The sequence below is a fragment of the Melanostigma gelatinosum genome (assembly GCF_949748355.1).
Source record: "Melanostigma gelatinosum genome assembly, chromosome: 9".
Taxonomy (NCBI): domain Eukaryota; kingdom Metazoa; phylum Chordata; class Actinopteri; order Perciformes; family Zoarcidae; genus Melanostigma; species Melanostigma gelatinosum.
In genome coordinates, this window is record NC_136642.1 from 10,154,767 (window position 1) to 10,180,271 (window position 25,505).

The window sequence follows — 25,505 nt, forward strand, 5'->3', positions numbered from 1 at the left end:
TTTTGTTGTTTTTTTCTCTTTTTTTCTGTTTAGCAAATTCTCAATGAATGAATAAACTAAAAACAAGAAGCCAAATATATTTCTGTGGATGTTAAGGTTTTCTGATCACATCTTTGTTCACCGACCGGTTTGCAATCGAGTTCTTCTTTTTGTATAATTCTACTGCCATCTTCCAAGAGTTACAGTAACTTGTCTGCAGGCATGACGCTCAAAAGTGGCTTCTTGTCCTCTGCCTTTCTCCTTCTCTCTCTTTGTATCTGTTCTGTATATTTGTGTCTGTCTGTATGTCTGTCTGTCAGTGTACAGTAAGTTGTCTTGTGGAATCACTGCCTGAAAAAAAAGAGGAAAAATAACAAGTTTTCACATCAACCAAAGGGGATTTGAAGCAATCAGACATGTAACATAGATATAGAATTTGGAAATGTGTGCAAAGAAAGTAACCGCTGTAAAAAATCCTGCAAAAAATTTGATGGCTTCTGTAAAAGTCTATATAAAACTGGATTAATTTGTTTGAAATGGGGCAGAGTGACTTGTGATACCAGTGTACACTCACACCTATGCATGCTTGTTGGACGGTTGTCACAGGATGGTTCCTCGACGTGGTTCCCCCCCCCCCTCTCCTCTTCTGTCAACAACTCTCGGTTTCTTCCTGTTTCTCTTTCTTTCTCCTGTACGACAGAACCTCCTACACCTCCTCCAGCTCCTTTACCCGTCTCCTCTTCTTTTCCTCTGGTGGAGAAAGATCAAATAAACAAACCAACAAATGGCATTTCTTGTGCTCGTGTGGATATCTTTTCCAGGGTGTAAATAATTAGATTATCACACGTTCACCTCTTTCTCTCCAGACCCTTAACGCATGTGAAATGTTTTTTTTTTTAACCACTTCTGTTGGCAGCTAGTGTCTCTAAACCAGCTTGTTGGTGCTTGTCAGACAAAACAGCAATCACGAAGGAAAGTGGCAGCAGTGTAATCCAGCACGTCATGCTTTTCCAAACACATTTCTCTCCAGTCCTGATCAGGGATTTTATGCCAGGAGAATATTAATAACAAATTCTCAGAGACAGGCCTCCTCTGTGGGACTAACTGCTTCTTTGTTCAAGCTCGCATAGAAATCAGAGACTGAAACACACGGTAGACCTTCACAGCGCAAACACGTGTTCATGCTCAGAGAGATTCTCTTTTCAAGCCTGAATGCCGGAAGGCTGATAGTGATTTTTCCACTCGAGAAGGTGGTTTGTGCTCGTCTGTTGGTCGGTCCACCACTTTAGTCCGCACTAAAATATCTCAACAACTATTGAACCGAGTGTCATGAAATGTGTGGCACACATTCATGTCCCCTTCAGGATGAATTGTAATAACTTTGGTAATCTCCTAATTTTTCATTTAGTGCCACCATCAGGTCTAAAACGTAAGTTGTTTATGACAAAGTGGGCGTTCTGACTGAAAAGCAGCCTGCACTAAAACAACACAAGGGGCTGCGTTGGTGGGGGTTGTTGCTTCATGCACAGGTGAGATATGAAATACTATCCAGGAAGGCCCCTTTGAGTAACACATAAGTGAATTCGAAAGGCTTATCAGACGCCAGTTGCTAATCTTTTGTCACAATGAGTGTGAGCTAAACATACAAAATACAGCGTTCATTGTAATTATAAATCTACCTGGAACGTGTACTTGCATGTACTTGATTGGCCGCTACAAAGCCTTGCAGGATAACGGTGTGTTGCAGTCACTTGGTTGGGCCAGGTTCCAATTTATGCTGGAGCTCCTGCGTCGGCTCCGTTTAAATGAATGAGGGGACTGCGATATTCTTTTGTCTGAATGCAGACACTTGCGAAACTCACATTCTAATCTTCCTCACCAGTCCGTTGTAATTAGTGCATATTAACAAATGTTAGCATGCTAGCGCAGTAAAGTATAATAGTCACACCTTAAAACCCATCTGACTTTAGCATTTAGCTCAAATTACCGTGACTGTTTTTCTACTAATGGACATTTCTATTGTTGTAGATAATTAAAATAAGCTAGTAGACAACTTTAACATTTATTATCTTTAAAAATGACAGATTGATAATAATAATTTGATCATTTATCATACAGAAAATATCTGATAATTGTAAGTTATAATTTAAAATCAACCTTAATCAGTAAACTTTAAATGCACGATCTCTTTCACCTCTAGGAGGTCAAATTAATTAAGTCTTCATCAATATATTATTTCATTATCATACAATTCATTGCTGTCAGTTAACGTTTGATTAAAGGTACTTCATGAAATGAACAGAGACTGAAATATGACATAGAGCTACAATCAACAAGATATGTATGGACATTGAACATTCGTGATATGTGCGACTGAACATGTTTGTCCGTCTGCAGTTCAAAAGACACAGGAAGCCCCCTGAGATTTTGAGAGTGAAATTATAAGAGTAGAAAAAAAAAATCCTGTACTACAAGTTTCAGGAGCTTTATGTGCACTAGCTCGTCCTGCTCTCTGAGAGCTGAATGTCTGAGGGTCTGCAGGTGAGCCCGACTCCTCCACCCAGACAGCAGCTCTGTCTCTGGGGGAGGAGGAGTGAAACGAAAGTCTTTCCTCTTGAACCCAGTCTACATGGGCTCATCGGACTCCTCGCTCACCCTGTCCTCCTGCAGGGAGGATAGTGTGAGGGCAGGGCTGGTGGGTGGCACAGGTGAGGCAGGAGGTGGAGGTGAGGTAGGGGAGGAGGTAGAAGGGGATGCTGGCTCTTGTGAATCCCCGTCAGCTCCTCTTGTGTGGACAGAGCTGCTGGGGGAGGAGGGAGCAGTGTCACACCCGGGAGCTCCTCTGGAAGACGACGCCTTTCCTCTGGAATCCTCGTTGGACTCCTTCCTCCCCAGCTCCCCCTCCCTCCTGCTCCCCTCCCCCCACAGGTCTTTGTCCCGAGTCGGGGAGGAAGGGGTGGATGAGGGAGGCTGGTGCTTCTTGGTTTTCCTGCTGGCGTCTCTGAAGCTGGCCAGAGGGGGACGAAGCCTCACCCCACTGCGAGTTGAGCCCTCGATAGCTTTCTGTAACTGTTAGAGAGAAAGAGGTTGAAACACATATAGCAGAGAAACATGTGTTGAAGTGATCGCTAAAGCAAACATCCGGGGAGATGAGTTGAAGGCGGTTAATGAAATAACCGCATGAATCAGAGCGTAAAGCATGATGCACCATGTGACAGAACAACTGCCCATAACATGAGATCATCACAGCTCGCTGTCATGCCGCATTACAGGATCAAACCAAGAGAGGCGACAAAAGCATGCACATAAAGAAAAAATGAAGGAAATAAATATGTCTTTACCTCTTTCAGTGCCACGACACCCACCAGCTTTCCGATACTGGTGACATAGGCGTGACTGAGACCCAGCAGAGAGAACAGAGTGTGGGTCTGAGTAATGAGGGAGAGGAGGACATGGTCCAGTCAGTGTTAAATGTTTTGCAGTGTGACAGTGTTCGGTCACAATTTGCCCCGCAAGTTAAAAAGGAAATAGATACAGAAATATAGCATGAAACGAAGCATAGAATTCAAGATTCAAAGCTTTATGGTCGTATGGACATAACCAAAAACAAAAAAACTCAATTTAGTATCCCACTTCCATACGTTGGGTGATTCACTGGAAACAGAATTTTAAAAATGCTCAAACTCGATGCAGCAGAGGCTGAGACATCCTGACTTTTACTGTGGAACAAGCTCCAGAATCCCTGGATCCTACATTTGCCATGATGCTAATCTTTCATAGAGACTAGATGCACTAATATCAATGTTGGATATCGATCCGACGATGACTCAAATAGCTAGATTGGGTATAGGATACCATTATTTTAATAAATAACAATCCAGTACTTTTATATCTATGTATGTATTTGTTATATTTTGTTTTACAAAGTTAGGAAAGCAATGTTTAATGTAAGCTTGATGGTGCCATAGAAGAATGATCTTGGTCTTTTCTGAGGCTTACAGCTTATGAATTAAACACTGGTGTTACTCGGTATCGGCCGATACACAAAGCCCAGATATCTGTATCGGGACTGTAAAAGTCGGATTGGTGCATCCCTCATTAAGACCCTCCCTGCCCATGTTTAGTTATCTCTAAGCTCAATCTCAACTCTGAAATCTCCCTTTAGAGCCACAGAAGACATTATACAACTGTTTCCACAGGTTGGAATAGACAATGACAAATTTGGTGGAGTTCCCCTTTAAACAGTTGAGCAAAAGAAAGTCGGCACAGAGTTGCACAAACAGAACAAAGAAGAAATGAAACATGTTGAAGAATAAAAACAAACAAGTATAAAAGGGAAAATGAACTTGTCTGAAGGAATAGTTTGCCCTTTTGGGAGATACTTTTATTTGTCATCTTGCAGAGAGATTGATGAGTGGATTGAGACCACTCCCATGCCTGTATACTTAATATGAAACTACAGCCAGGAGAAAGTTAGCTTAGCATAAAGACTTGAAATAGGAAACCTCTAGGTTGACTCCGTCCAAAGGTACCAAAATCCACCGATCAGCACCTCTAAGCGAGGATTCAGACCAAAACCAGCACTGGGGGCTGCGTTGTTGGGTTGTTGGGTTGTGAAACAATGAAATATAATCCAGGAGATCCAGTTGCCCAAACATGGCATATCCTTTTACTCACAGACAAGATTTTACAACTCATGTTTATTTAAACTGATGTTTGAGTATTTCCCAAAATGTCAAACTATTTATTTAAATGATGCTGCTTTAAAATATGAAATGGTAATTGTCTGTGATATGTAATTGCATTATCAGTGTCATGACTTTGACATGTAAAAACATGTCACCCAGGTGTCGCTGTGGTCACCTTGTGGAGAGAAGTCCTTTCCACCAGTTGAAACGGGGAGGGGTCTATACGTATCTGCTCCATATCGATTGGTTTATCCAGCTCTCCCTCTACCCAGGCTTTGATCTGCATCAGCCAATCACAAGAGAGATGGACGAAGAGCATACAGAGTTTCTAATCATTGATTTGGATGGTTTGGGTTTCTCATTGTTGGCCATGTGCATGGTGAATCATTAAGGTACAGTACCTCCTCTGGGGACATGGTGTCCGTCAGCGGAGGGGGCGTGGTCTCCTGATCAAAGGGGGGGGGGGGAGGAAGAGAGAGGGACAGATTGATGGGCAGTCAGTTTGAAAAACTACACAGATGATGAGAAAATGACCCCTGGTAGTTTCATGGCATCACCCACTGCACAGCATGTCAACTCCTTTATGTATGCATCACGTCACGCCCCTCCCATCACATCAGCCAGGTTGGCTCCAGGAGCCATGTTGGACTGATAACTCCGTCTGAGCCGTCGCCGCCAACTCGACAGCAGATCAGTGATGCGCCGCTCCTTTGAGCTTCAGGGGTCAAAAATAATGAGTACGTGAGGTTGATTTTACCTGAGTTTCCATCTGGCCTGACAAAGATGTGGAGGAGAAGAGTCTCTGAAGGGCCCTGCTGACAGATGGCAGCTTGCCTGAGGATACGGTATGGCAACACAAGTCAGACAACAGAGGAAGCAACATTTGATGGGCGGACTGGTTTTCATGTGCAGTGTCTCTTGTCTGCCATGTTACCTGAACCTGTGTGGTTGGTGGAGGGCTCCTGAGCTCTGGCGGATGGGATAGGCCCGTTACATTCCTCCTGTACTGGAGCAGTCTGCAGACACAACATGGTTGGTCAATACATTTTTTACCAAATACACTTCTTGTAAATTAATTTATGTTTTGTTTTTTTCCCACCTTGTCTGCGCTCTCCTCTCCCCCGTCCTCGTCTACAAAGGTGAAGGACTCCCAGCTGACTTTAGAGCCCTGGCCTGGTGAGCTCTGACCTCTTTCAAAGACTCGCCTCTCTGGTGAGAGCCACCAGTCGAAGACGGCTTGAAGCTCCGTCCTCTCAATGGAGCCCAGAAGAATCATGGATTCTGCAGAGAGAAGTGTTACAGGAGAAGTTTCACTTATTTGCTGATCAGATTGATAATATTCTGATGTCTGTAAACTCAATAAGAAGCTGCAGCTGGCAGGGTTTCGCTGTGGTATCGATAAATAAGTAAATTTCCCCAAATATCAAACTTTTTCTTTCACACTCAGCATCTACAGCACAAGATAGAAGCTTTAAGGCCCAGTGTGATGATGTAAGTCACCCTACCTTTAGAGTCGACCAGGGGGATAGTTTTCAGAGATGTGGTCTCAAGCAGATCGTTCAGTTCCCGATAGGTGGAGTGAGAAGACAGGAACTTAACTTTGCGCACCATGATGTCCTCCACAAAGATGTTATACTTGCTGGGGATGCAGAGACACTACAATAAATACCCTTTGTCCGACAGTAACAGCTGTATGGAAAAAATAAACACCCGAAGAAGTTTTCTCGCAGTTTTAGCTTTACCCGATGTGTCCGAGGGCCAGCTCAGGCAGGTAGGGCAGCTTCTTCACCTGGATGATGGAGTCGTAGAGAGAAGGCTGCAGACCTTGGGCCACCATGTTTGCTAGGATGACAGCCACCATCATCGGCAGGATGTGAGAGATTTGACCGGTCAGCTCAAAGCAGATTACTGCAGTGGAAACCGTGTGTGTGACGGCTCCCGTCATCGCCGCCGCACCTGGTCGAGAGCAAAGGACAGGATTATTTGAGAGAGTCATTCCTCTATTATCGGTCCTCCGTCTGATTCCTCTGTAACTGTACCTGAACACATCCACTTTGGCCTTGAATTGTCTTATAATAAGGTCAAATATGAATTGTAAAGAGAGAGTTTAACAATGTTGGGAGTTCTTGGGAGGCAGAAATCAGCGTAAAGTAGTAGAAATATATATATCACATCCATCTGTTTTCCAACCTGCTTATCCTGTGGAGGGTAGGGGGGACTGGAACCTGTCCCAGCACATATTTGGCAAAATGTTTTAATAATGTACTCATAATAGCCTTCATTTAAGGTGAAATCCATTCACTTGTGCAGTGAAACACATAGAGCAGGGTTACAACAGTGGTTTAGACATTTAATTCAAGAATTTCAATGACTTGAAAGGTTTAATTTCAAAAGTCACATTAAAATTTTTGACAATTTAGAGGCCTCATTTTGACCAAAGATGCAACAAAGTCGAGTGAAAATGGTAAAACTGTTTCTAAACTGCTGCTACATCCACATTTTTGAACTGAAAGAACGAAATCAAGCACTTTCGAAGTCAGTAGTTCACCAAATGTTCTCAAATCGTAGTCTTCTTAAAGTCTCTTCGATACGTCCTATGGGATCCTGAGCACAGCACTGAGGTTAGTAGACTGACCAATGACGGCGTAACCTCCCGGCAGGATGCGGTAGACTATCCCATCAAACAGGATTCCATTTGGGAAAAGAGTGGCCATGATCTCCCCCACGAGGCGGCCGAAAGCAGCTCCTTGAGGAGAGAGATAAGACACGCTGGTAAAAACGAATTGAACTGAAACTCAGCAGGAGACACTGCGCTTGCTTTACGAAATCCTCTTACCTAATATGAACACTGGCATAAAGGCACCGGAGGGGATGGGCATCGTGGTGGAAAGTGCTGACATCCAGAACTGCAACACAAATACCGGATCAACGACGGCTCAAGACCAGTCCCAGAGGTTTCATAGATATATATATATTTGAATACAACACAAGTACACAGCAAGAGGGAGAGATACCTTCATGACGAGGAAGAGGAGGAGGATGACAAAGACGCTGACATGAGGATGAATCCACGCAGAGGAGGGACCCAGGCCGGGCGGAGCAGAAGATCCTGAGATTTTGGTCCAGGTGAAATTATCAAACAGGGAGTTGATACACTCTCTGGGCATCAACTGCCAGACGGGACAGACACACAGAAACAAAACTTTATCGAAACTGAAAAAAGGCAATGTTTAACCTCCACCAAGTCTTAATCAGGCAAAAGGCCGGCATGACAAACTCATCAACAAATTGTCATGATTCATTCAGGGTTCACATTTTGAAACAGAAAATACTTGTGGCAAATACTCAGGTTGCTTGTATTAATTTGGTCAATACAATGTGAAAAACTCAAACTGGGCTTCTTGTAATTGAGTAGTTATTCAGACTTCTGCCAGGCTACGTTTTGTCAATCATGGATTCCAAGATAGAGATGAAAGATTGGAAACGGTCACATTTTCTATTTTAACTGATTTTGGTTGGGTTAAAAATCAAGTTTTTAAAATTGTGAAATTGGCTTCAGTATGTAAATGTCATCATTGCTTTAAGATTTTCAATAGTGCTTAAAAATCCCAATAAGTTATTAAAATAGTCCTCGAACTCTACATTCCACTACATTCTTGGACCCATGATGGACAGTCAAAAAATACATTGGTGCAAGTGCCAGAGACATCATCTTCATTATTTCACGCAGTCTTCTTCCTTGTCAAACCCTGTTGACTACATTACCCACAATGCAGATCGACTGAAAACAGTCTGGTCAGAGATTCAGGTGTGTCATGCTACACTATCGGTTAATGTAGCCTCGAGCCGCTAGCTTTAAGCAGAGATGAGGACTTCTTTCTAACTCCACACCCCCAGTATATTTTAAAATGTTCAGTCTTGTAGTTTTCTGCCCTAATCAAGTTACTTCACTTGAGGTGATTCATCAGGCTACTTGCTGCTCCCTGTGGAGCCACAGAAATATACACAACTTTGTTCACACAACCACACAATCTAGACCCCACTGACCATCTTCTTCAGAATCATACATATTAATGAACACACATCAAAAAGAAGTCAGAGTGTGAGATTGAGTCAGTCTAACCTCTCCAGCCATAAACTGTCCAAATCCAGGTGGAAACGTTAAGGTGGCGATGATCAGTGTCACTGCACCTGGATAGATCAATCGACTGGGAACGCACGCACACACACACACACACGCACGCACACACACACGCACACAGAAACAGGAACGTATTCTTAGACAACAACATGGCAAAATAAGTGATGCTTGCAACAGAAATAACTCTGTACGGCTCTCCTGGCGCTGCTGCTCGCCTCTTTAATGGCGGAGACTAATGTTCCCTGACTGTTGAGTCTCGGAGGATAAGTGAATCTCCACATTGACTGAATAACTGGCTGAAAGGTTGCTAAGGCTTTGCTGCTGTCCTGGCCAGTGTGTGAGACTGATGAGTTCGGAGAGAGCTGAGATTCATTAAGAGGAATTGGATTTGAATGCGCAAATGGTTTGAGTTCATGGGAACATGGCCCTGCGTGTGTGTACGTGTGTGTGAGTGTGTGTGTGTGTGTGTGTGTGTGTGTGTTGGGATCTCACTGTTTGGTTAGGAAGCGTGTGAGTGCTGTCGGTCTCCTCATGAAGAGGACCACCTGTCTGTTCAGGTAGACGAAGAACGCCCCCAGGAAGCCACACGAGATCCTAACACATGAGAAAAATAAAACGTGTTCATACTGCTCCTCCTGCACAACATGTATTAAGGAGAATACATGACCATATGAAAAAAGTGGAGACACACAGTATCTTTGCACACACACATTTGTAGTCACCCTATTATTGCAAATGCAGGCAGCTCCTGCAGGTCAAAGGGGAAATCCATCCGGAAGTTAGTTTTGAAGAGAGCTGTGATTGTGACTGAGAGAAAAAGAAAAGTTCATTTATCAGCACAAGACAAAATCAAAGCCAGGACATACAAATATCATGGACGATGGTGTGCAGGAAGAGAAAAAATACTTTTAGGAATAATATTATGTTCATAATGTCGAAACAGAGGATGTTTAGGAGGATTTTAAACCTGCGTAACTTATGCAGTCTGGGGGCAGCGCAGCGGATAAAAGCCGTGAACACAACGTTGACATTTTTATCACCGTTTAATTAGATGTATTGAACTTATTGGCAAACAGTTTCTTATTTACACATCCGACAGACACAAAGCAACATTATCGTCCCATAGGAGTCGTGTCCGTGTCCACCTGATGAATATACGTCTTCTCTTTGCTTCTCTCCTCCTGAGGGAAATATCGCTTTAGCTTCTAAATGATCCTCTATTTCACCAGCTGTCAGCTAACTGTCTGTCTGCTGTTTAGTGCTGAGCAGGTAGCGTACACTGATTTTATCAGAGATTTTTCGCAGTTGACAATATTTTGAAAAGGATTTGCAATCATCTAAAAGATTTCCTTCATCGACCTCTGCTTGAAAGTTGTTTGGGAAGATGAATATGAGATGATTGTCTGGTGAGAGTTGTGAGATTGTTTGAATGTACAGTGAGACAGAAAACAGTCTTCTAAATTGTAAAAAGGCAGAGAATAGGGTGCAGGGATTTAGATGAGAGTATTTAATTCTACATTTCTGGTTTATCTAAAGAAGCAAATATTACTTAGCTGTCATATTCAGCTACTTTCCATAAAATGCCAGCTCAGCAGTCTTTTACAGCAGTGTGTGTATGTAAAGTGTGTGTGTGTGTGTGTGTGTGTGTGTGTGTGTGTTCTGCTTCTTACCAGCATCCTTGTTCCAAACAGAGAGCACCCTGAATATGAAGGCGCTGAATGTGGCGGCGAAATATCCCCGCCAATAATTCCTCACCGCAAAGTAGGTAGACGTGACCTCAATACTGAACAACACCCCTGGTGGTGTTGAGGAGAGAGAGGGGGGGGGGGAAGGGAGAGAGATAAAGAAAGAGAAGAGAGGACGGACAGAGGGAGAGGAGGGATTAGAAGAGGACCGGGAAATGAGGATGGATAGTGTGAGAAATGAGAGAAACAGGGAAGGGTAAGACAGAGAGAGAAAGAGAGAGAGAGCAAGAGAGAGAGAGAAATTAGCAAAATGAGTCCAGAAACACTTGAAGCTGAGGATGTAATTATACACAATGGGAGAACCACAGGGAGTGAAAACACACTGTAACAGAACCAAACGCACACACACGCACATCAGTCACACACACACACACACACACACACACACACATACATCAGTCACACACACACACACACACACACACACATCAGTCACACCCACACACACACACACACACACACACACACATACATCAGTCACACACACACAGACACACACCAGTCACACACACACACACACACATCAGTCACACACACACAAAAACACACACACTTAAGCAGGCATAATCAGCATGTAAAGCCATAAAATAAACATCAGAAACTTTAATGTAAAAAATATTGTAAAACAGAAAACAAGCATGGGAAATACATAAGGACTAACAATGGTATATACCAGGTCAATGGTATATTTTCTATGGTGATTGAAAAGTAGGTCGACAATGCTTTTTGGCTTCAGCACATATATTGCAAGATGTTTGTTGATGTGGACCGACCAATCCTCACATTTAACACGATGGAACGAGAGAATATTTGGCACTACTGAGTTAAAACATGACTTAAAAAGTGAATCAGTGATAAAAAATTGCCTACATTTAATTTATTTTCTGTCTGTGTTTGTGAATGTACTCCGCTAATTAATACAAGCTGCTCAGCCTCAGGTTGGTTATTGTTCTGTGGTTTAAAACAAACTTTTAATTTTCAGGGGAAGTTACATTTCTCTTTTACAGAGCGAGGAGGATAAATAGGTTGGGCCAACATACGGATTATATGACTTACTTTGGACATAATGCTATCAATGTAAATGTCAAGACAAGAAATACCAAATATATGTTTGATGTCATTTAAAAACCATCATTAGAGAACTGACACGTGTTTTGGCTCAGTAATAATCCTGTCAAACAATGAAATATTTCAAAAACGTTTGTCTATGTTATGCGTTTATGTAAATAAATGATTATAAGCTGATACATCATTACGAATTGTAGTCGTCTCAGGACAAGCAGCTGTACAATATCTTCAACAAAATACTGACGCAAATAATGTACATTTCAAATCAAATCAGGAAAAATCTCAGCAAAGAATAAGTGAACAAGTTGTGATACTGGCTTGTTTTCGACACCCTGTGCCGCTGACTCATTCCAGCTTGTTCTTAAAAAGTACGGTCTCAGTACAGTATCCAGTACAAGGAGATGTTTGGTGAGGTGCTTTTCGTTGTATGAGGCAGTGTGCAAGTTGTACAGTACCTCCAAGTGGAGTGCCGAAACAGCATCCCACCCCCACGGCACAGCCAACAGTCAGAATGTCTGTGTAACCATAAGGGTTCTACTGACACAGAAAACAGAGAGGGGAAGAACAAGAGGGAAATAAAGAGGTGAGAGACGATGAGCGATGAAAGGGTGAGATGATGATGAAGGGCAATGAGAGCGTAGACAGGAAGACAGGAGAGTGAGTTGGAGATAGGACGGGGAACCACGAGGGGTGGGGGGGGGGAGAATTGACAGAAAGGAAGCAAAATGGAAAAGTGAATAAATATTGCTCACTGGAGTGTGATTTTAAAAAAGTGATAAAGACGAGGGGGGGAAAAAGCACATCAAGAGAATACAAAGCAGAAATGCACCACACCAAGGAGCGAAATCAAGACTTAGAGGCAGCAATTAAGCAATCAGGAAACAAAGCGAGTGGTCACATCAACCTTTGAGACAGATCCCGGCAACTGATTGCACACCAAAAATGAATGGTAGGAGACATTCAATTCCCATTGATTATTTATGATCTTGACTTATGATGTTCGGCGTAACCTTCTAAAATCACAATTTGTGTACAAGAGTATCTTTTATGATCTGCGTTAAATTATTTTGCAAAATATTTATTTATGTTTTATTATTTACCAAAAAGGTCTTGGGATGCAGAAAAGGCCGATTAGCACAAATAAATATCGAATTCAAGGCTCGTCGAGGCTGCGAACTCGTCTGCAATAAATATATGTTCACAAACATTCAATTCACTTTGAATTCATCCGGATGCCGGGTACTGGTCTGAGGCCAGTATTACGGGAATAATTTGACATTTCGGGCATCAATCTTCTAATAAGTGAGCAAAGAAGTGGATTTCCCAAAATGTTGAACTCTTCCTTTAAGGTAGACATTACTTTCAGTAGACATCCGCTACATATTGCCAGGTAAATCTTACGAATTGTATTCATCACTTAATAGTGCAGGGCACTGGTCAGAGGTCAGATTTAACTTCCACGTTTGTGATCGCGATGTTATTTCAGGAGGACAAAGCGGACCGGAGACCTGTGCCTGAGTAGGAAGGAGGGGGGGGGGGGACTTGCCTCCCACGGGGGCAGCGAAACAGGTGGCCACTCCCACGGCACTCGCACACACCAACAGGTCCTGGTTATGGGTGCCACTCTGAGGGTTAAGGGTCACGGACGAGCAGGGATGAATGAGAAAGCAGGGGGGATGTGGAGATAGAGAGAGAGGGAGACAGGGATATGGGCCTGTTAATGCACATGCCAGACATTACTATCACACTATTAATACAGTGAGACGCAAACACAGACGAGGTGCGAGGGGGCGGGCCAAAACACAGACACAAGAGAAACAGGGAGGGGAGGGAGGGAGCTGGGAGAGGACAACAGTCACAGGGTTCCCACTTTCTCTTCAACATCAAACTCAAGGACCTTTTAATGAACTGCCAGGACGACAAATTGGCAAAAGTGAAGATTGTAGCGGCCTCGTTCATATGAAAAAGAATACGGTAGAGTCATTTTAAAAAGTGGAACAGACGAGCTATGTGTAATATTTCGGCTCTGTGATAGTGATGTGCAAGTCATGAATAAATCATTCGGAACAACTCAACTCTTTTTACTGACTCAGGAGTCAACAAGTCCTCTCCAATAACTCGTTCACTTACAACTCTCCCCTCCTACTACACTAGTCCTGCTGTGAGTATGAGCTGAAGGTCCAACTCCGGCCGCTTCCGTCACAGTCATTAAACATTCATGAACTTGAACTTGTCCCTTTTTAGTAGTTTATTACTGATCAATCATGAAATCAGATAGTCGGAGTTATTTTCTTTACCTCAGAGTTGGTTTAACTTGTTTAATGCTCCAGTGTGTGTTGTCAGCTGGTCTCCTTTGTTACTGCTGGAGTTCGCTGCTCCGCTAACAGTATAGTCACTATGTGACTCAAGTGAGAGGTTGAAACCCAGACTCTCTTTCGTGAGTCGGGGGTCGTACAAACCTGAGTCGGTAAAAAGAGTCGAACCTCCCACCTCTATTCTGTGAGGCTGTTCATTGGCACATTTGTGCTTTGCATGAAAATACACCCGACAGTTGTAGAGATATCTCAACCGACTAACAGACTTCATCAACCCTCGAGCCCGGTCACTGACCAAAAATCAAAACAAAGCATTTTCTCACATCTTAAAATGAAGATTTTAAGGGCCGGTGGGAACCCTGTAATTACACCAAAGACATCAACAAAGCAAGTTATGATGGAAAAACTACATTTCACACCTTCATCATGTGCACTTGGTCAGCAAGGAGAAGAGGCTTGTGGGTAATGTAGTCTGTTTTGGTCAGGGCCTCAGCTTACCTCATAGACTCCAGAGAAGATGGACATGAATCGACTCAGCACTGCGGCACAGATACTGGCAATGTGGACGAATGGACCCTGAGGGTGACACGCAATGACACAGATGAGTAACACGTAATGTTACATACACAGACACCGACTATTGTCTGTAAAACAAGGAGTCTAAACCGGGACATGTTGTATCAGAACGGATGAATCACTGTGTAATCGCTGGATGTGACCGTTACCCTGCTACTGTAACGGGGGAAATGAATGTGCTCCTTTGCTGGGAAATAATTTGCTTCAATCCCGTGAGAGGAGGGAGGGAGGAAAAACATGACAGAAGATGATTTATTACACTCCAAGCTTGGAGAAAGATGCAGAAAGAGAAACAGAGATGAAGGGGGATGATGATAGCGATGCTGGATCAATGAAAGATGATAGATACAGAGAAAAACAGATATAAAAAGGGGGGGGGGGGTTACCTCTTTGCCCACCGGCATCCCACTGCCTAAGCCAGCAGTCAGCCCGACGACTTTCGCTACAAAGGCTTTGAGGGTCAGATACTCCTTCAGCACCACGCCTCTCAGGATGGTTTTCAGCTCAGGAATGCCAGAACCTGTAAAAAAACAAGAGAGAAAGATGGAGAAGTAGAACACAAAATGGTGGGAGCAGTAAAGAAAGAGCGCCGCTCTCCTACAACAGGAAAACAGACAAAAGGAAGTGAAGAGTGGAAATAAACAGGTGCTGGAGGAGGATAAGAGAGGCTGACAGGTGATGGAGAGCTTACCGATGGCCTGTGGGGAAACCAGGTGACAAAAGAGCGAGGCGAACATGACAAGGATCATGGGATAGGTAACCCAGGCGAGGTACTGGAGTGGCACATTGCCCTTTAGCTCCCCATGCATCCACTTATAAGCTGAAAGACAGAAACACAACAGAGACAGTTGTGTCTCAGTTGTGTTATTAAACTGCAGATTTGACAGGAATCATCTTTATGGCTTTGGCCTATGTACCTTGCAGGCTCTTGGCGCTGGCGTAGTCCATACTCCAGCTGACCAGAGCCATAGTCAGTCCCAGAAGAACCAGAAATATCCAGTCCTCCCCCATCTTGGTCACTATGTACCGCCGCACACGAGCAAAACAATCTGGGACAGAGAGATCAAATGAATGATTCACCACGGATCCATTGATAACAATTAGTTATGGTAACACTGGGAATCATTCTGGGTGATTATGGCTCCAGTGATGATGCGAAAGCAACTTTTAGGCTGAAAAATACAGGGATACATTTTAAGCATTCAGTATTTTTCTATGATGAATACAATATGGAAAATCCAAATAACACATTTTAGAGAATTTGTTTGTGTAAGTATGGGTGGGCTATATTAAGGGACTCATGAGCTCAGTATGTGTAAAATACTGATCCGTGTGGCAGCCTAATTAAACTGTAAAAGTGCATCAGATTTTATGAGCTCAATTAAAATCAAAATGTGCAAAGTAACCAGTAACTGAAGCCGTGAGATAAACGCTGCTCTCTAGAATATGGTCTAATAAAAGATTAAAGTTGTGGAGGACCAGTACCTCAAAATATGAATACATAATATTTCGCTGATTTCAGTCTGTTTCCTGGTTACCACATGAGGTGTCATAGCCATGGAAACTATCCAGTTTGCCTTTTTCCCAAAAAACCTTTGTAAAGTTTTTGAACAGAATAACTCATTCCTGATGGTCACCTTGGCATTTTGAGTAGGGACGAGGCTTCTTGGTGGACGAGGCGTGGCTGTGATACGACTCCAGGGACACGGGGTGATGCTGATGCTGATGCCGCCGGCCGTGCCCTGTTCGGCCGGCGGTGTTGTCCCCCGCCTGTCTCCTGCATTGTCTCTCTGTCAGCAGACGGGCAGCCTCACGTCGGGCAAAGCTTCCCTGCTGCTCCCTGTACTCCCCATACAGCTGAAACCGAGAGGGGGGGGGGGGGGGGGGGGGACACACTGACAATCACTATATGACACAAAAAGCACCAATAAAAGATTTGCAGAGAAGGAAAACAAAATGCAAGATATAAGAGAGGAGGGGGAGAAGGGTAAAAAGAAGAGTGAGGAGAAGGAGAAATACCTCTGAAAACTGAGACTTGGGAGAAGGATAAAACTAGATCCAGTGCTGTGAAGAGTCTTGAGATAACGAGAAAGAGATGGGGAATGTGCGGCGTGTGTGTAAGGGATACACATCAACCTGAATACCCTGGCAGACAGAAATAGACTAAACGGGCATAGCGATCGGAAAAACCCCTCCCTGAGAGGAGGCAGGGGCTGGAGAGGAGCCAGGGGAAGAGCCCCCGGAAGAGAGGACATTCCACATCTACCCCTACGCTTTACACTTACAACCCCAACACGCACACACACACACACACACACACACGGTCAGAAAACACGACACTTTGCAATCCAGTGTGATCAGTTTACAGAAGCTGTAAAATACTGCAGATCCAGGTGTAGTTACGATGTGCAACTGAAACCTATAGATGATGTGCATCCCACCACACAGCCAAGCAAGAAGCTAAATCATAAGGGGGGCTGGCTGCCACACATTACTGTCTCATGTTCACACAGGAAAGTTGAGCTGACACATCCAAGCAGCAGGCCCAGGACCAGAGGACCAAAACGAAAGCTTAGCTCGCTGCCCGTAATTCCATCCAGCAATAATAAAAGAAAGGTGCAGCAAAAAATCTCATCTGACTTGAAAATATTCACATAATTCCAGTTTGACACAGACAAGTTACTGCAATCTTTCTTTTGTTGAGATTTTCTGCACAAAAGCTGCGTTACACAAGCAGTCCACTGTAACACATGAGGCACTACAACCACATGACCAAGCGGCAGATCGAGTAGTTTATAATTAATACACCACTGAGCAGGTGTCCACTGTTAAAGGCTCTTGAAAATATTTGATGTTCCTAAATTGTCAAAGTTGTTTACACCTCACTAAATCCTATAAACCACAAACTGTTATTCGGAACAATAAAGCACTGCTTACGGCTCCTGAGCTCACAGACGAGGGAACGTTTAGATCACAGCAGTAAAGCATTTAAAGTCAGGTCAGGATAATGTTTCTCATTACTTTCCCGAATGTTTTTAACGCCAGCACTTTGTTATTCCTCAGAAATTAAATGAATCAGTTGCAAAAAAAAATTAAACATAGCAAGTTGTGGAGTGTCGTGCTGTGTTTTAAGCAAATTAAATGAAATGGGCGACAAATTATGATCAAGACAGACTGCACTTTCCAACTGCGAGTTAAAATTGACTCAACATTATTTATCAGGAATGAAGTTCAATGTTGTCGGTCCACACAATTTGGATAGAATCCTATTTGAGTGAACTTTACAGAAATATAACAGTACATTTAACATACTGTCAATACTTTAGTGATTGATATTCTTACAATATACATAATATTCCGCTCTAATGTGAGCGGTGCAAACAACCCATTCACCCTACAACTTTGAAAAGAGAAGTCCGTTAACGCGTGAAAGCAGATCCACTAAAGGAGCTTGACAGACTATCACTGGGCTGCGTCATTAACTCAGTAAGAGAATAACAGAAATCACCGTCCACCATCTGAGCAGATGAAGCCTTTGGTCTTCAGGTCTTTTACCTGTAACTCATCAGTTGTCTTTAGCATGATGTGGTAGCAGCTCTGCTCCTGTTCTGTCTGCTGTGCTACACTGCAGACGACCTCAGCACCACCAGTCTACACATTAACACCAAAGCACTAATCCATCAACATCATCAAACAGGCGCTGGCACCAGGCACCTTCAAAACCAGGGACAGGAACAACAGGAACCCGTGCACTGCTCCGATTTGTCGACGACCACAAGGTTATCGTCAAATTATAGCTAATCTCATTTCAACAAACGATATTCTCTGCTCAACTGCTGAGGAGCAGCATCGCATGTGTTGCTGGAGTGTAGATGTACACTTTGCTCTTTGCTTGCTTCACTGTTTTCAATCAAATTGTCAGAACTTGTATATGTCTGGTGAGAGCATTGCATTGTTTATGGCATTTAGTTTGAATTGTCTTTATTTGATTTGATAAGAAATATTTATTTGTAAGTCAATAAATATTAACTAGCTAACAACTGTAGAATACAAATTATAAATTACAAAAAATATTCACAAAATGCTTACCATTACCATAATTAGTCATGTTTGTAGTGCATTAATTAAGTATATGTCTATGTATATCGATATATAGATATAAGTACATAATGATTTGCTTCATATGAACAGCCAGCTATTGTAATAAGCCATTACTCATTTATGTCATATAATCAAGAAACTATGCCAAAGATTTACTAACTCCATTTCCTAAAATGTGAGGATTGATTTATTTTTTCTGTTGAACTGCTGATTCGACGAAACAAGCCAAACTAAGCTGCAGCCCTGACGTGCCGCTGCTGAATTGTCAAAAAAGGAAATAAATCTGAAAGCGGGAGACAAAGACAAACGGCCGACAGCGTGAGAGAGGCATTGAAAGCTGTGATTCATTCCCGTCAGCTGACGTTTCTGCCTCCATCGCTCAACCTTGTGTTTACATTTATGTCACCGTGTAACCTTGTGCATCCAGCGACATCAGGAACCGATGTTTCCCACCACGTCAGCATGTCTCTGACCATCGCTGCTGCCGCTGTTTGACTCTTCGTTGTGGAATGACCTTCCCACTCAAGAGCCCAACAGAGGATACATCACACTCTCCCTCCTCCTCTTCCTCCTCCAGCCACACTAATCTACTCTCAGCGAGATCCCCCCCCCCCCCCCCCGTGGCTCTTCTTATTTTCCTGCACTTTTTTTGTCTCTATGGACACTCTGAAAGTATTCAGGCGTCACTGTACAGCTCTGACACCCCTCATCATTCGTTTCTTTGTGCTCTAGCAGCTCCAGCTTTAATGTTGTTCTTACTGCGAGTCTCTCGGGATGAAGAACACGGAGGAATGTGAACCGTTGCTGACGGAGGCTTTGTTAGGAACACAAAGGCTGCGTTAGCTTATGCTCGTGGCGCTGTCGAGAGCTTTGAATTCATTCATGGGTCTGCCCTTCATCAGCTGGTTTTAACAAGGTGATGCTACTGTAAAACACAAGTAACAGAGAGAGGCAGGGATGGGGGAGGAGGGGGAGGAGAGAGCTTCGGTTAGTGAGAGCTGCTAATAGATGCCGAGGTTGAAGGGCAGTGCGACATTGAGAGTTAATTAAAAAAGAAAAAAAGAACAGATACATTCCTGCGTCCCTCATGAGAGAGTCGGTACTGCATATTCATATATATCACTGTGTGTTGGTGCAGGTTCTTAAGCATGCTCAGTTTCTATTTGTGTGTTTATCAGTGAGCTAAATTAATGTTTGTGGCTGTGGTTTTGTGTGTGTGGGTGTGTGTGGTAAGGCCTTACAACAATATAACCCTGTTCCATAACACAAGGTTAATGATAAAATCTGACCTGCTCACTGACAGATAGATCAGGAGATTACACACACACACACACACACACACACACACACACACACACACACACACACACACACACACACACACACACACACACACACACACACACACACACACACACACCTCCCTCCCCCACAACACACACTCTCCAATCGCATGTGTCCATATGCATGCACTAATTAACCAGCACAATAACATTTCCATGGCTCATCCAAACCCTGTTCAAGCTGTCATGTTCTAATTGCAGCATGTTGGCGAAGCCAAACGAGAACAACAAACCAAACTGCAAAATGTGTTATGTATGAGCCAACAGTTCACATTTACACCAAGTAATCCAGGAAAAGCACAACTGTGGAGGTCCTTTTACCCCTGCAAAGCTAGTTTACATGTCATAAGTAATGACAGGACAGGAAATGTAGAATTGAAAGTCAATAAAACAAATAAGAGACAGTACAAAAGCGTCTTTCTTCTCTGCCTCTTATCTAATTCATAAATGCATCCGTCCTCGCAAAATACTTTACAACTTGAGGTAAAACAGTCAAGATAATAAACCTTACCAGAAATTGATCAAGATTCAGAACCGTTTCAAAAGTATTGATCCGCTCCCTCATCTTTTCAGCCGTTCCTCCTGCAGGTTGCTGCTCACCGTCTTGTGCGTCCTTAACATACTGGAATACCCTCTCTGGATATCTTTGTCTTACATCTGACATTTCCCGTCTTTGCCAGAGTGACGGACACGGACTGTACCTGCTACCTGCCTCAGTACAGTATGGAGGCCAGTGACTGACAGGTATGGGCAGCGCGCACGCGCACGCGCACACACACGCACACACACACACACACACTCAGAGAGAGTGGCGAAAGCAGTAGAGGTTAACTTAATACAAACACTTGAGGCTTGACAACACATTTTCAGCAGCTTTTAATTTCGAGGGCTATGTTCTTAGTCAGGCGGCTGGTCCAGCAGATTCCTTCAGCCGGATCACAAATGAAACCGGGCAGGAAGGACACAAGCTTACGGTATGAAAATAATACCTGCTGACTGAGTGGAGCGCTTAACATTATTAACATCGGGTGGGATAGGGTGGATGCTGCTGCACTGTACTATCAGTACCGTCAACATAGATGGCATGCTTTACTAAAGGGGGCAAACGTGTGGTTGGCAGTGATTGCTCAAACTTGGTTATTAAAGAGGCAAGATACTTTCTTACTTACTTTAAAGACAATTTATAGGCCGTGAACTAAGAAAAACATGGTCCAAAATACATAAAAATGCAGCTTATAAAACATCTCTATACCAAAACAGAGAGCAATATCGACTTACTTTGGATAAGCCGGTATCAGCTGGTAATATCGGCTCTATTTTTAACCTTCATGAAGTCAACTTCTCTCACTGTGGGACCTAAAATGGGTCACCGACTGTTCTGTTGTGACCCAGCAGTTCTCAAATGGTTTCTGGGTCTTTGGGGACCAGACTGCTGCCGGCTTTCTGTCTCACCAGGAAGCTGTTTGCAGAGTTCACAGAGTTTAGTAGACTGTAGTGTTTTATATAACTTTGCGTGTAAAGGAATTGATCATTTTAACACCTGCAACTACCTCTGGCCCGGAACGTGGAGTGCTGCTGTCAGCTTGAATAATCACAGTGTTATTTCTATTTAAACGCCTTAAAGGTGCAAACATGTCTGACTTTGCCTGCAACAAACTGTCATCTGTACAGGATGTTTTCTACCTGATGCATGATGGGCATGACACGTGTGCTCTCCCTGCTATGACATGACAAGATGTCTGCTGTAAAAAAAAGGTGCATTAGGCGGTCAGCACCTTAAAGCCCAATACCACCAGGGCCAATATTATCAGTTTTTAATTATTGCATTATTGTTTTTTGGGCTCTAACATTAGACAAAAATGTTACATTTACAATCTCAATTTTAATGCAACATAAAAAACATTTTGCAGACAATTCCAAACCAAATTGACTACATTTGTATTAGCGGAATTAAAGATTGAATGGCCTGTTCAATCTCAATTTAGTTTTTGTAAATAATTTGCAGTTCAATTTGTTGGCTAGAAACAGATTTAGGAGCCAGAAAAACACATAAAAGGCCACAACTAACTAATTGCACTTTCTTGTGTTCTGGGTGATTTTTCTCAAAAGGCAAATAAAATCTTCTTCCGAATGTAAATGTATGTCTCAATATCAGCTTAGCCTTGATATGCTTTCAGGGAATGAAACCTTGGTTTGTATTCAGTATATTGTTTTGTTTGTTTCTCCAAATGCACAAATCTGTAAAAGGTAAAAAAATCTCACATTATAAATCTGAATTTTTCTTTCCTTCGATGCCTCAAACTGATTTTCTCGTACTTTCTTCTCCGCCTCACCTACGCCTGAACTCTCGTGTGCAGCCTTTCACCTTTTCTCCCTCACTCTCCCCCCCTGAAACGTTCCCTCTCACCACCCCGTGTCCCCATCCATCCAGCCCCCACCCCTGAGGTGAAACCTTACTCGTGGATAAATTTAGCAGCAGTGTGACCCAATGTTCACTGACACACCTCTCCCTCTCTCACGCTGTTTGTCTCTCTCAGCCCATCTCTCCCAGGAGGCCCGACGTTCAGCCGGATGAAGCGCTTTAAGCTTTACACAACGACGACGACACCTTATTGACACCCTCTCACAACGTTAACGTGCCGATTCATCTTCTAACCACTGATGTGACTCTACAAATAGTTTAATTATTACATTAGAGCCACCGCTGTGATTGAAAAGACACATCAAGCGACCGGGATAGCATATGTAATTGAATGGCTTAATCGCCTACATCCCCGTCATTCCAGTCTGCGAGACATTTGGCAGGTGAACTTCATCCCGTTTAGGAGCCTGTAACATTTGAGAGTTATGAGATCTATTTCCCTGCTGTTGACAGTCTCACAGATTGAGACGCATCGCCTCACATAACCTCAGTTTTAGTCACACCCTTTATTAATTCATCTGTAATTTTAACACACAAGCAGAATATCAAAGCAAGCACACACGCAGTATGATGACACACACACACACCGGTTCTCACCTCCCCCCCCCCCCCCCCCGGTGGAGTGTCTGTCAGTGTGGCACAAGTCAACAGAGAGTGCTTCCTCTTTGTTAAGGTCAAGGGTGGACAACAGCTGTGTGACTTGGAAGTAATTAACACAACTTCACAGCAATACATTTGTGCTTTTCAGGTCAAAATACGTCTTGGTTAAAGCTGCTGGGCTAACATCTTGTTACGCTTTTTGAGTTTGTAATTTCCAGATTTTTTAAGAAGTTTCCTGGAAAGAATATTACGGGAGAACATGTTGAAGTCTCACACACTGTCGACACCAAGATTGTTACAAATGAGTCAAAGTTAGCGGCTAAAGCCGTCGCACGTCTGTACCAGGTGTGAGGTTAGATAACACAACATTTTTAATAACTAAATGGAAATTAGGAGGCAGCGTTAAATTGGTACACTTCAAATTTCATGATTACAATTACCGGTGTAACCGTCTCTTAGTCAGTGCACAGCAGGTCAGGCAGAAACAAAACAATTCAGCACAGACAGAGAATGAAGATTTTGGATGAATGAGATTACAAAACGCCGACTAGTGCACCTTTTCAGTCTCTTTGTGCGTTTATAGCCTGACGTTAGCTTTTTAATTCTGCTGATTGCATTCAAGCTTTAAAAGAATATTTTTAAGTCTCATAAAATTGTGTTTCCCACAGTTTAATTTCTGCAATGATCTAAAATCCAAATGTAACTTTATGTTGAGGGAACCAGTGAGGTGCTAAACACGTCATCTCTGCTGCAGATTTCCTATTTCTCTACAATTAGTAAGAATTTAAATGTCTCTCTCCTGGAGACGATCTAGAAAAGTATAAGGAAATAAGCATCAAGTGTTTTTTCTCATCCCAACTGTGTCATCCCAACTGAGTATTTATACAACCACATGTAATTGTGCAAACCTCTGTAATGTATGACATTAAAAGCTAAAACCCTAAAGGGGAATACAGTTATATGCAACTTAAAAATATCCAACATAACCCGGTTTTAAACTACACACATATACTGGAAACACAGACATCTATTGTAACCTCACAGCACCAGTGTGCATCTGTGAAGATCTGAAAATACACTCAGCCATATGCTGCTGATCAATAAATAAATCATATTAAGATGATCTATTAACAGCTCTACACTTAAACTCCTCCAATCCTTCAAGGCTCTAATTTCCAAACACACACGACATCACAGCTGAGAGATGTGACTCCTCAGTGCGACATTAAGCCTGTGGATAGATTAATTGATATTTCTTATTTATATCTGACTTAATGGCCCCTGAGGGGCTTCACAAGAGAATGAGATGTTTGCTTTGGGCCATCGTCTCATAGGAGAAGGACAGCGGGCAACAACACAACGCTTCAAAGCAATTGTTGCAAAAGCTCTGATGCTGCGAGTCATTGATGTCCACAGACCAGGCGTGGTTGGATGAAAAAAAGTCAATGGCAGACATGATGCTCCTGGGAGGAATGGCCATGATTTAAGCAGATGAACCGGAGGACATGGTGACATGACTTCATCGGAACATGTACATCTAACCTGTCTGCTCAGGTTTCCTGAAACTAGTTGAGGAGTATGGATTCAAGAGAAGTCTACGCAACGTAGAACAGAAGTAGGAACGACGAAACAGAGCTCTGCTGCTGGACGAGAAAGGATTCAGAATGCAGACGGGAGGAAAAAAAAAGAAAGACTATTGAAAAGGTAGGCGTGAAATAATCAGAGAAAGTGAGTGAGGGACAGGAAAGGATGGCTGGAAAAGACTCAGTGACAGGTGGGTAGATGGAGAGATGACGGAGAAGCAGGTGGAGGGGGATGAAACAAGGGGAAAGAAAGAGACATTTTAAAAGACAGAAGACAGACAGGCAGGTAAAGGAAGATTTAGTAAAGACCTACCAGGGTCTGCTGGTACCTCAGAGCCTTTCCTTGCGACGCATCTGCAGCCATTGACACGCTGTCACTGATCCAAAAATAACCTCGCTGGACACCCCAGCATTGCCAATGGAGTGGGCAACACCATACAAAAACACACACACTTTCTCACTCTTATATACACTGTATATATGTACACACTTTACACCAGTTCAAACAAACACACAAACACCTTCTAAAGGTTCCTCACTCTCCTATAAACTCATTCTCAAACATACTCGTTACATAGCAAAGCAAAAGTCGGGGGAAAAGAAAAAGGTAGATGAAGTCCTCCCCGAACGCCTTTCTTCTTCTCACCAGATGATCCAGAGGCTGCAAGCCATCCAGCTCCACTGCAGACCTGACCGACGCTCGGACAGAAATCAGAGCAAAGCCATCGGATGAGGCAGTGAAGGACGCAGCGCTTTCCTTTATTAGAACTGCAGACTCCTAATAAACACACACAACTTGTTGCCCTTAGCGGCAACCGCTCTGCCAGCCGGCCATTAGGTGTGTGTGTCTGTGTGAGTGTGTGTGTTTGGATGGACTGTTCTTGTTTAGACAGGGGTGGTGGGGGTTGGAGGGGGGTACCCCCCCCCCCCCCCCCCAATAGGGC

At 43.2% G+C, this 25,505-nt stretch overlaps 1 protein-coding gene across 1 annotated transcript; it reads right to left on the reverse strand.

The window, feature by feature from the left end:
- Positions 1–2,029: 2,029 nt before the first annotated feature.
- LOC306782239 (chloride channel protein 1-like) lies at positions 2,030–25,400 on the reverse strand. Its single transcript, XM_079275505.1, has 23 exons — positions 24,875–25,400; positions 16,150–16,369; positions 15,430–15,561; positions 15,204–15,332; positions 14,899–15,032; positions 14,435–14,512; positions 12,077–12,155; positions 10,479–10,604; positions 9,531–9,615; positions 9,301–9,402; positions 8,791–8,875; positions 7,682–7,837; positions 7,504–7,573; positions 7,303–7,413; positions 6,410–6,623; positions 6,173–6,306; positions 5,767–5,948; positions 5,602–5,683; positions 5,425–5,501; positions 5,069–5,113; positions 4,843–4,947; positions 3,321–3,407; positions 2,030–3,048 (listed from the first exon to the last, which is right to left on the reverse strand). Exons 1-23 carry the CDS (start codon positions 24,923–24,925, stop codon positions 2,605–2,607), a joined length of 2,928 nt encoding a protein of 975 aa, XP_079131631.1. The 5' UTR covers positions 24,926–25,400; the 3' UTR covers positions 2,030–2,604.
- Positions 25,401–25,505: the final 105 nt, after the last annotated feature.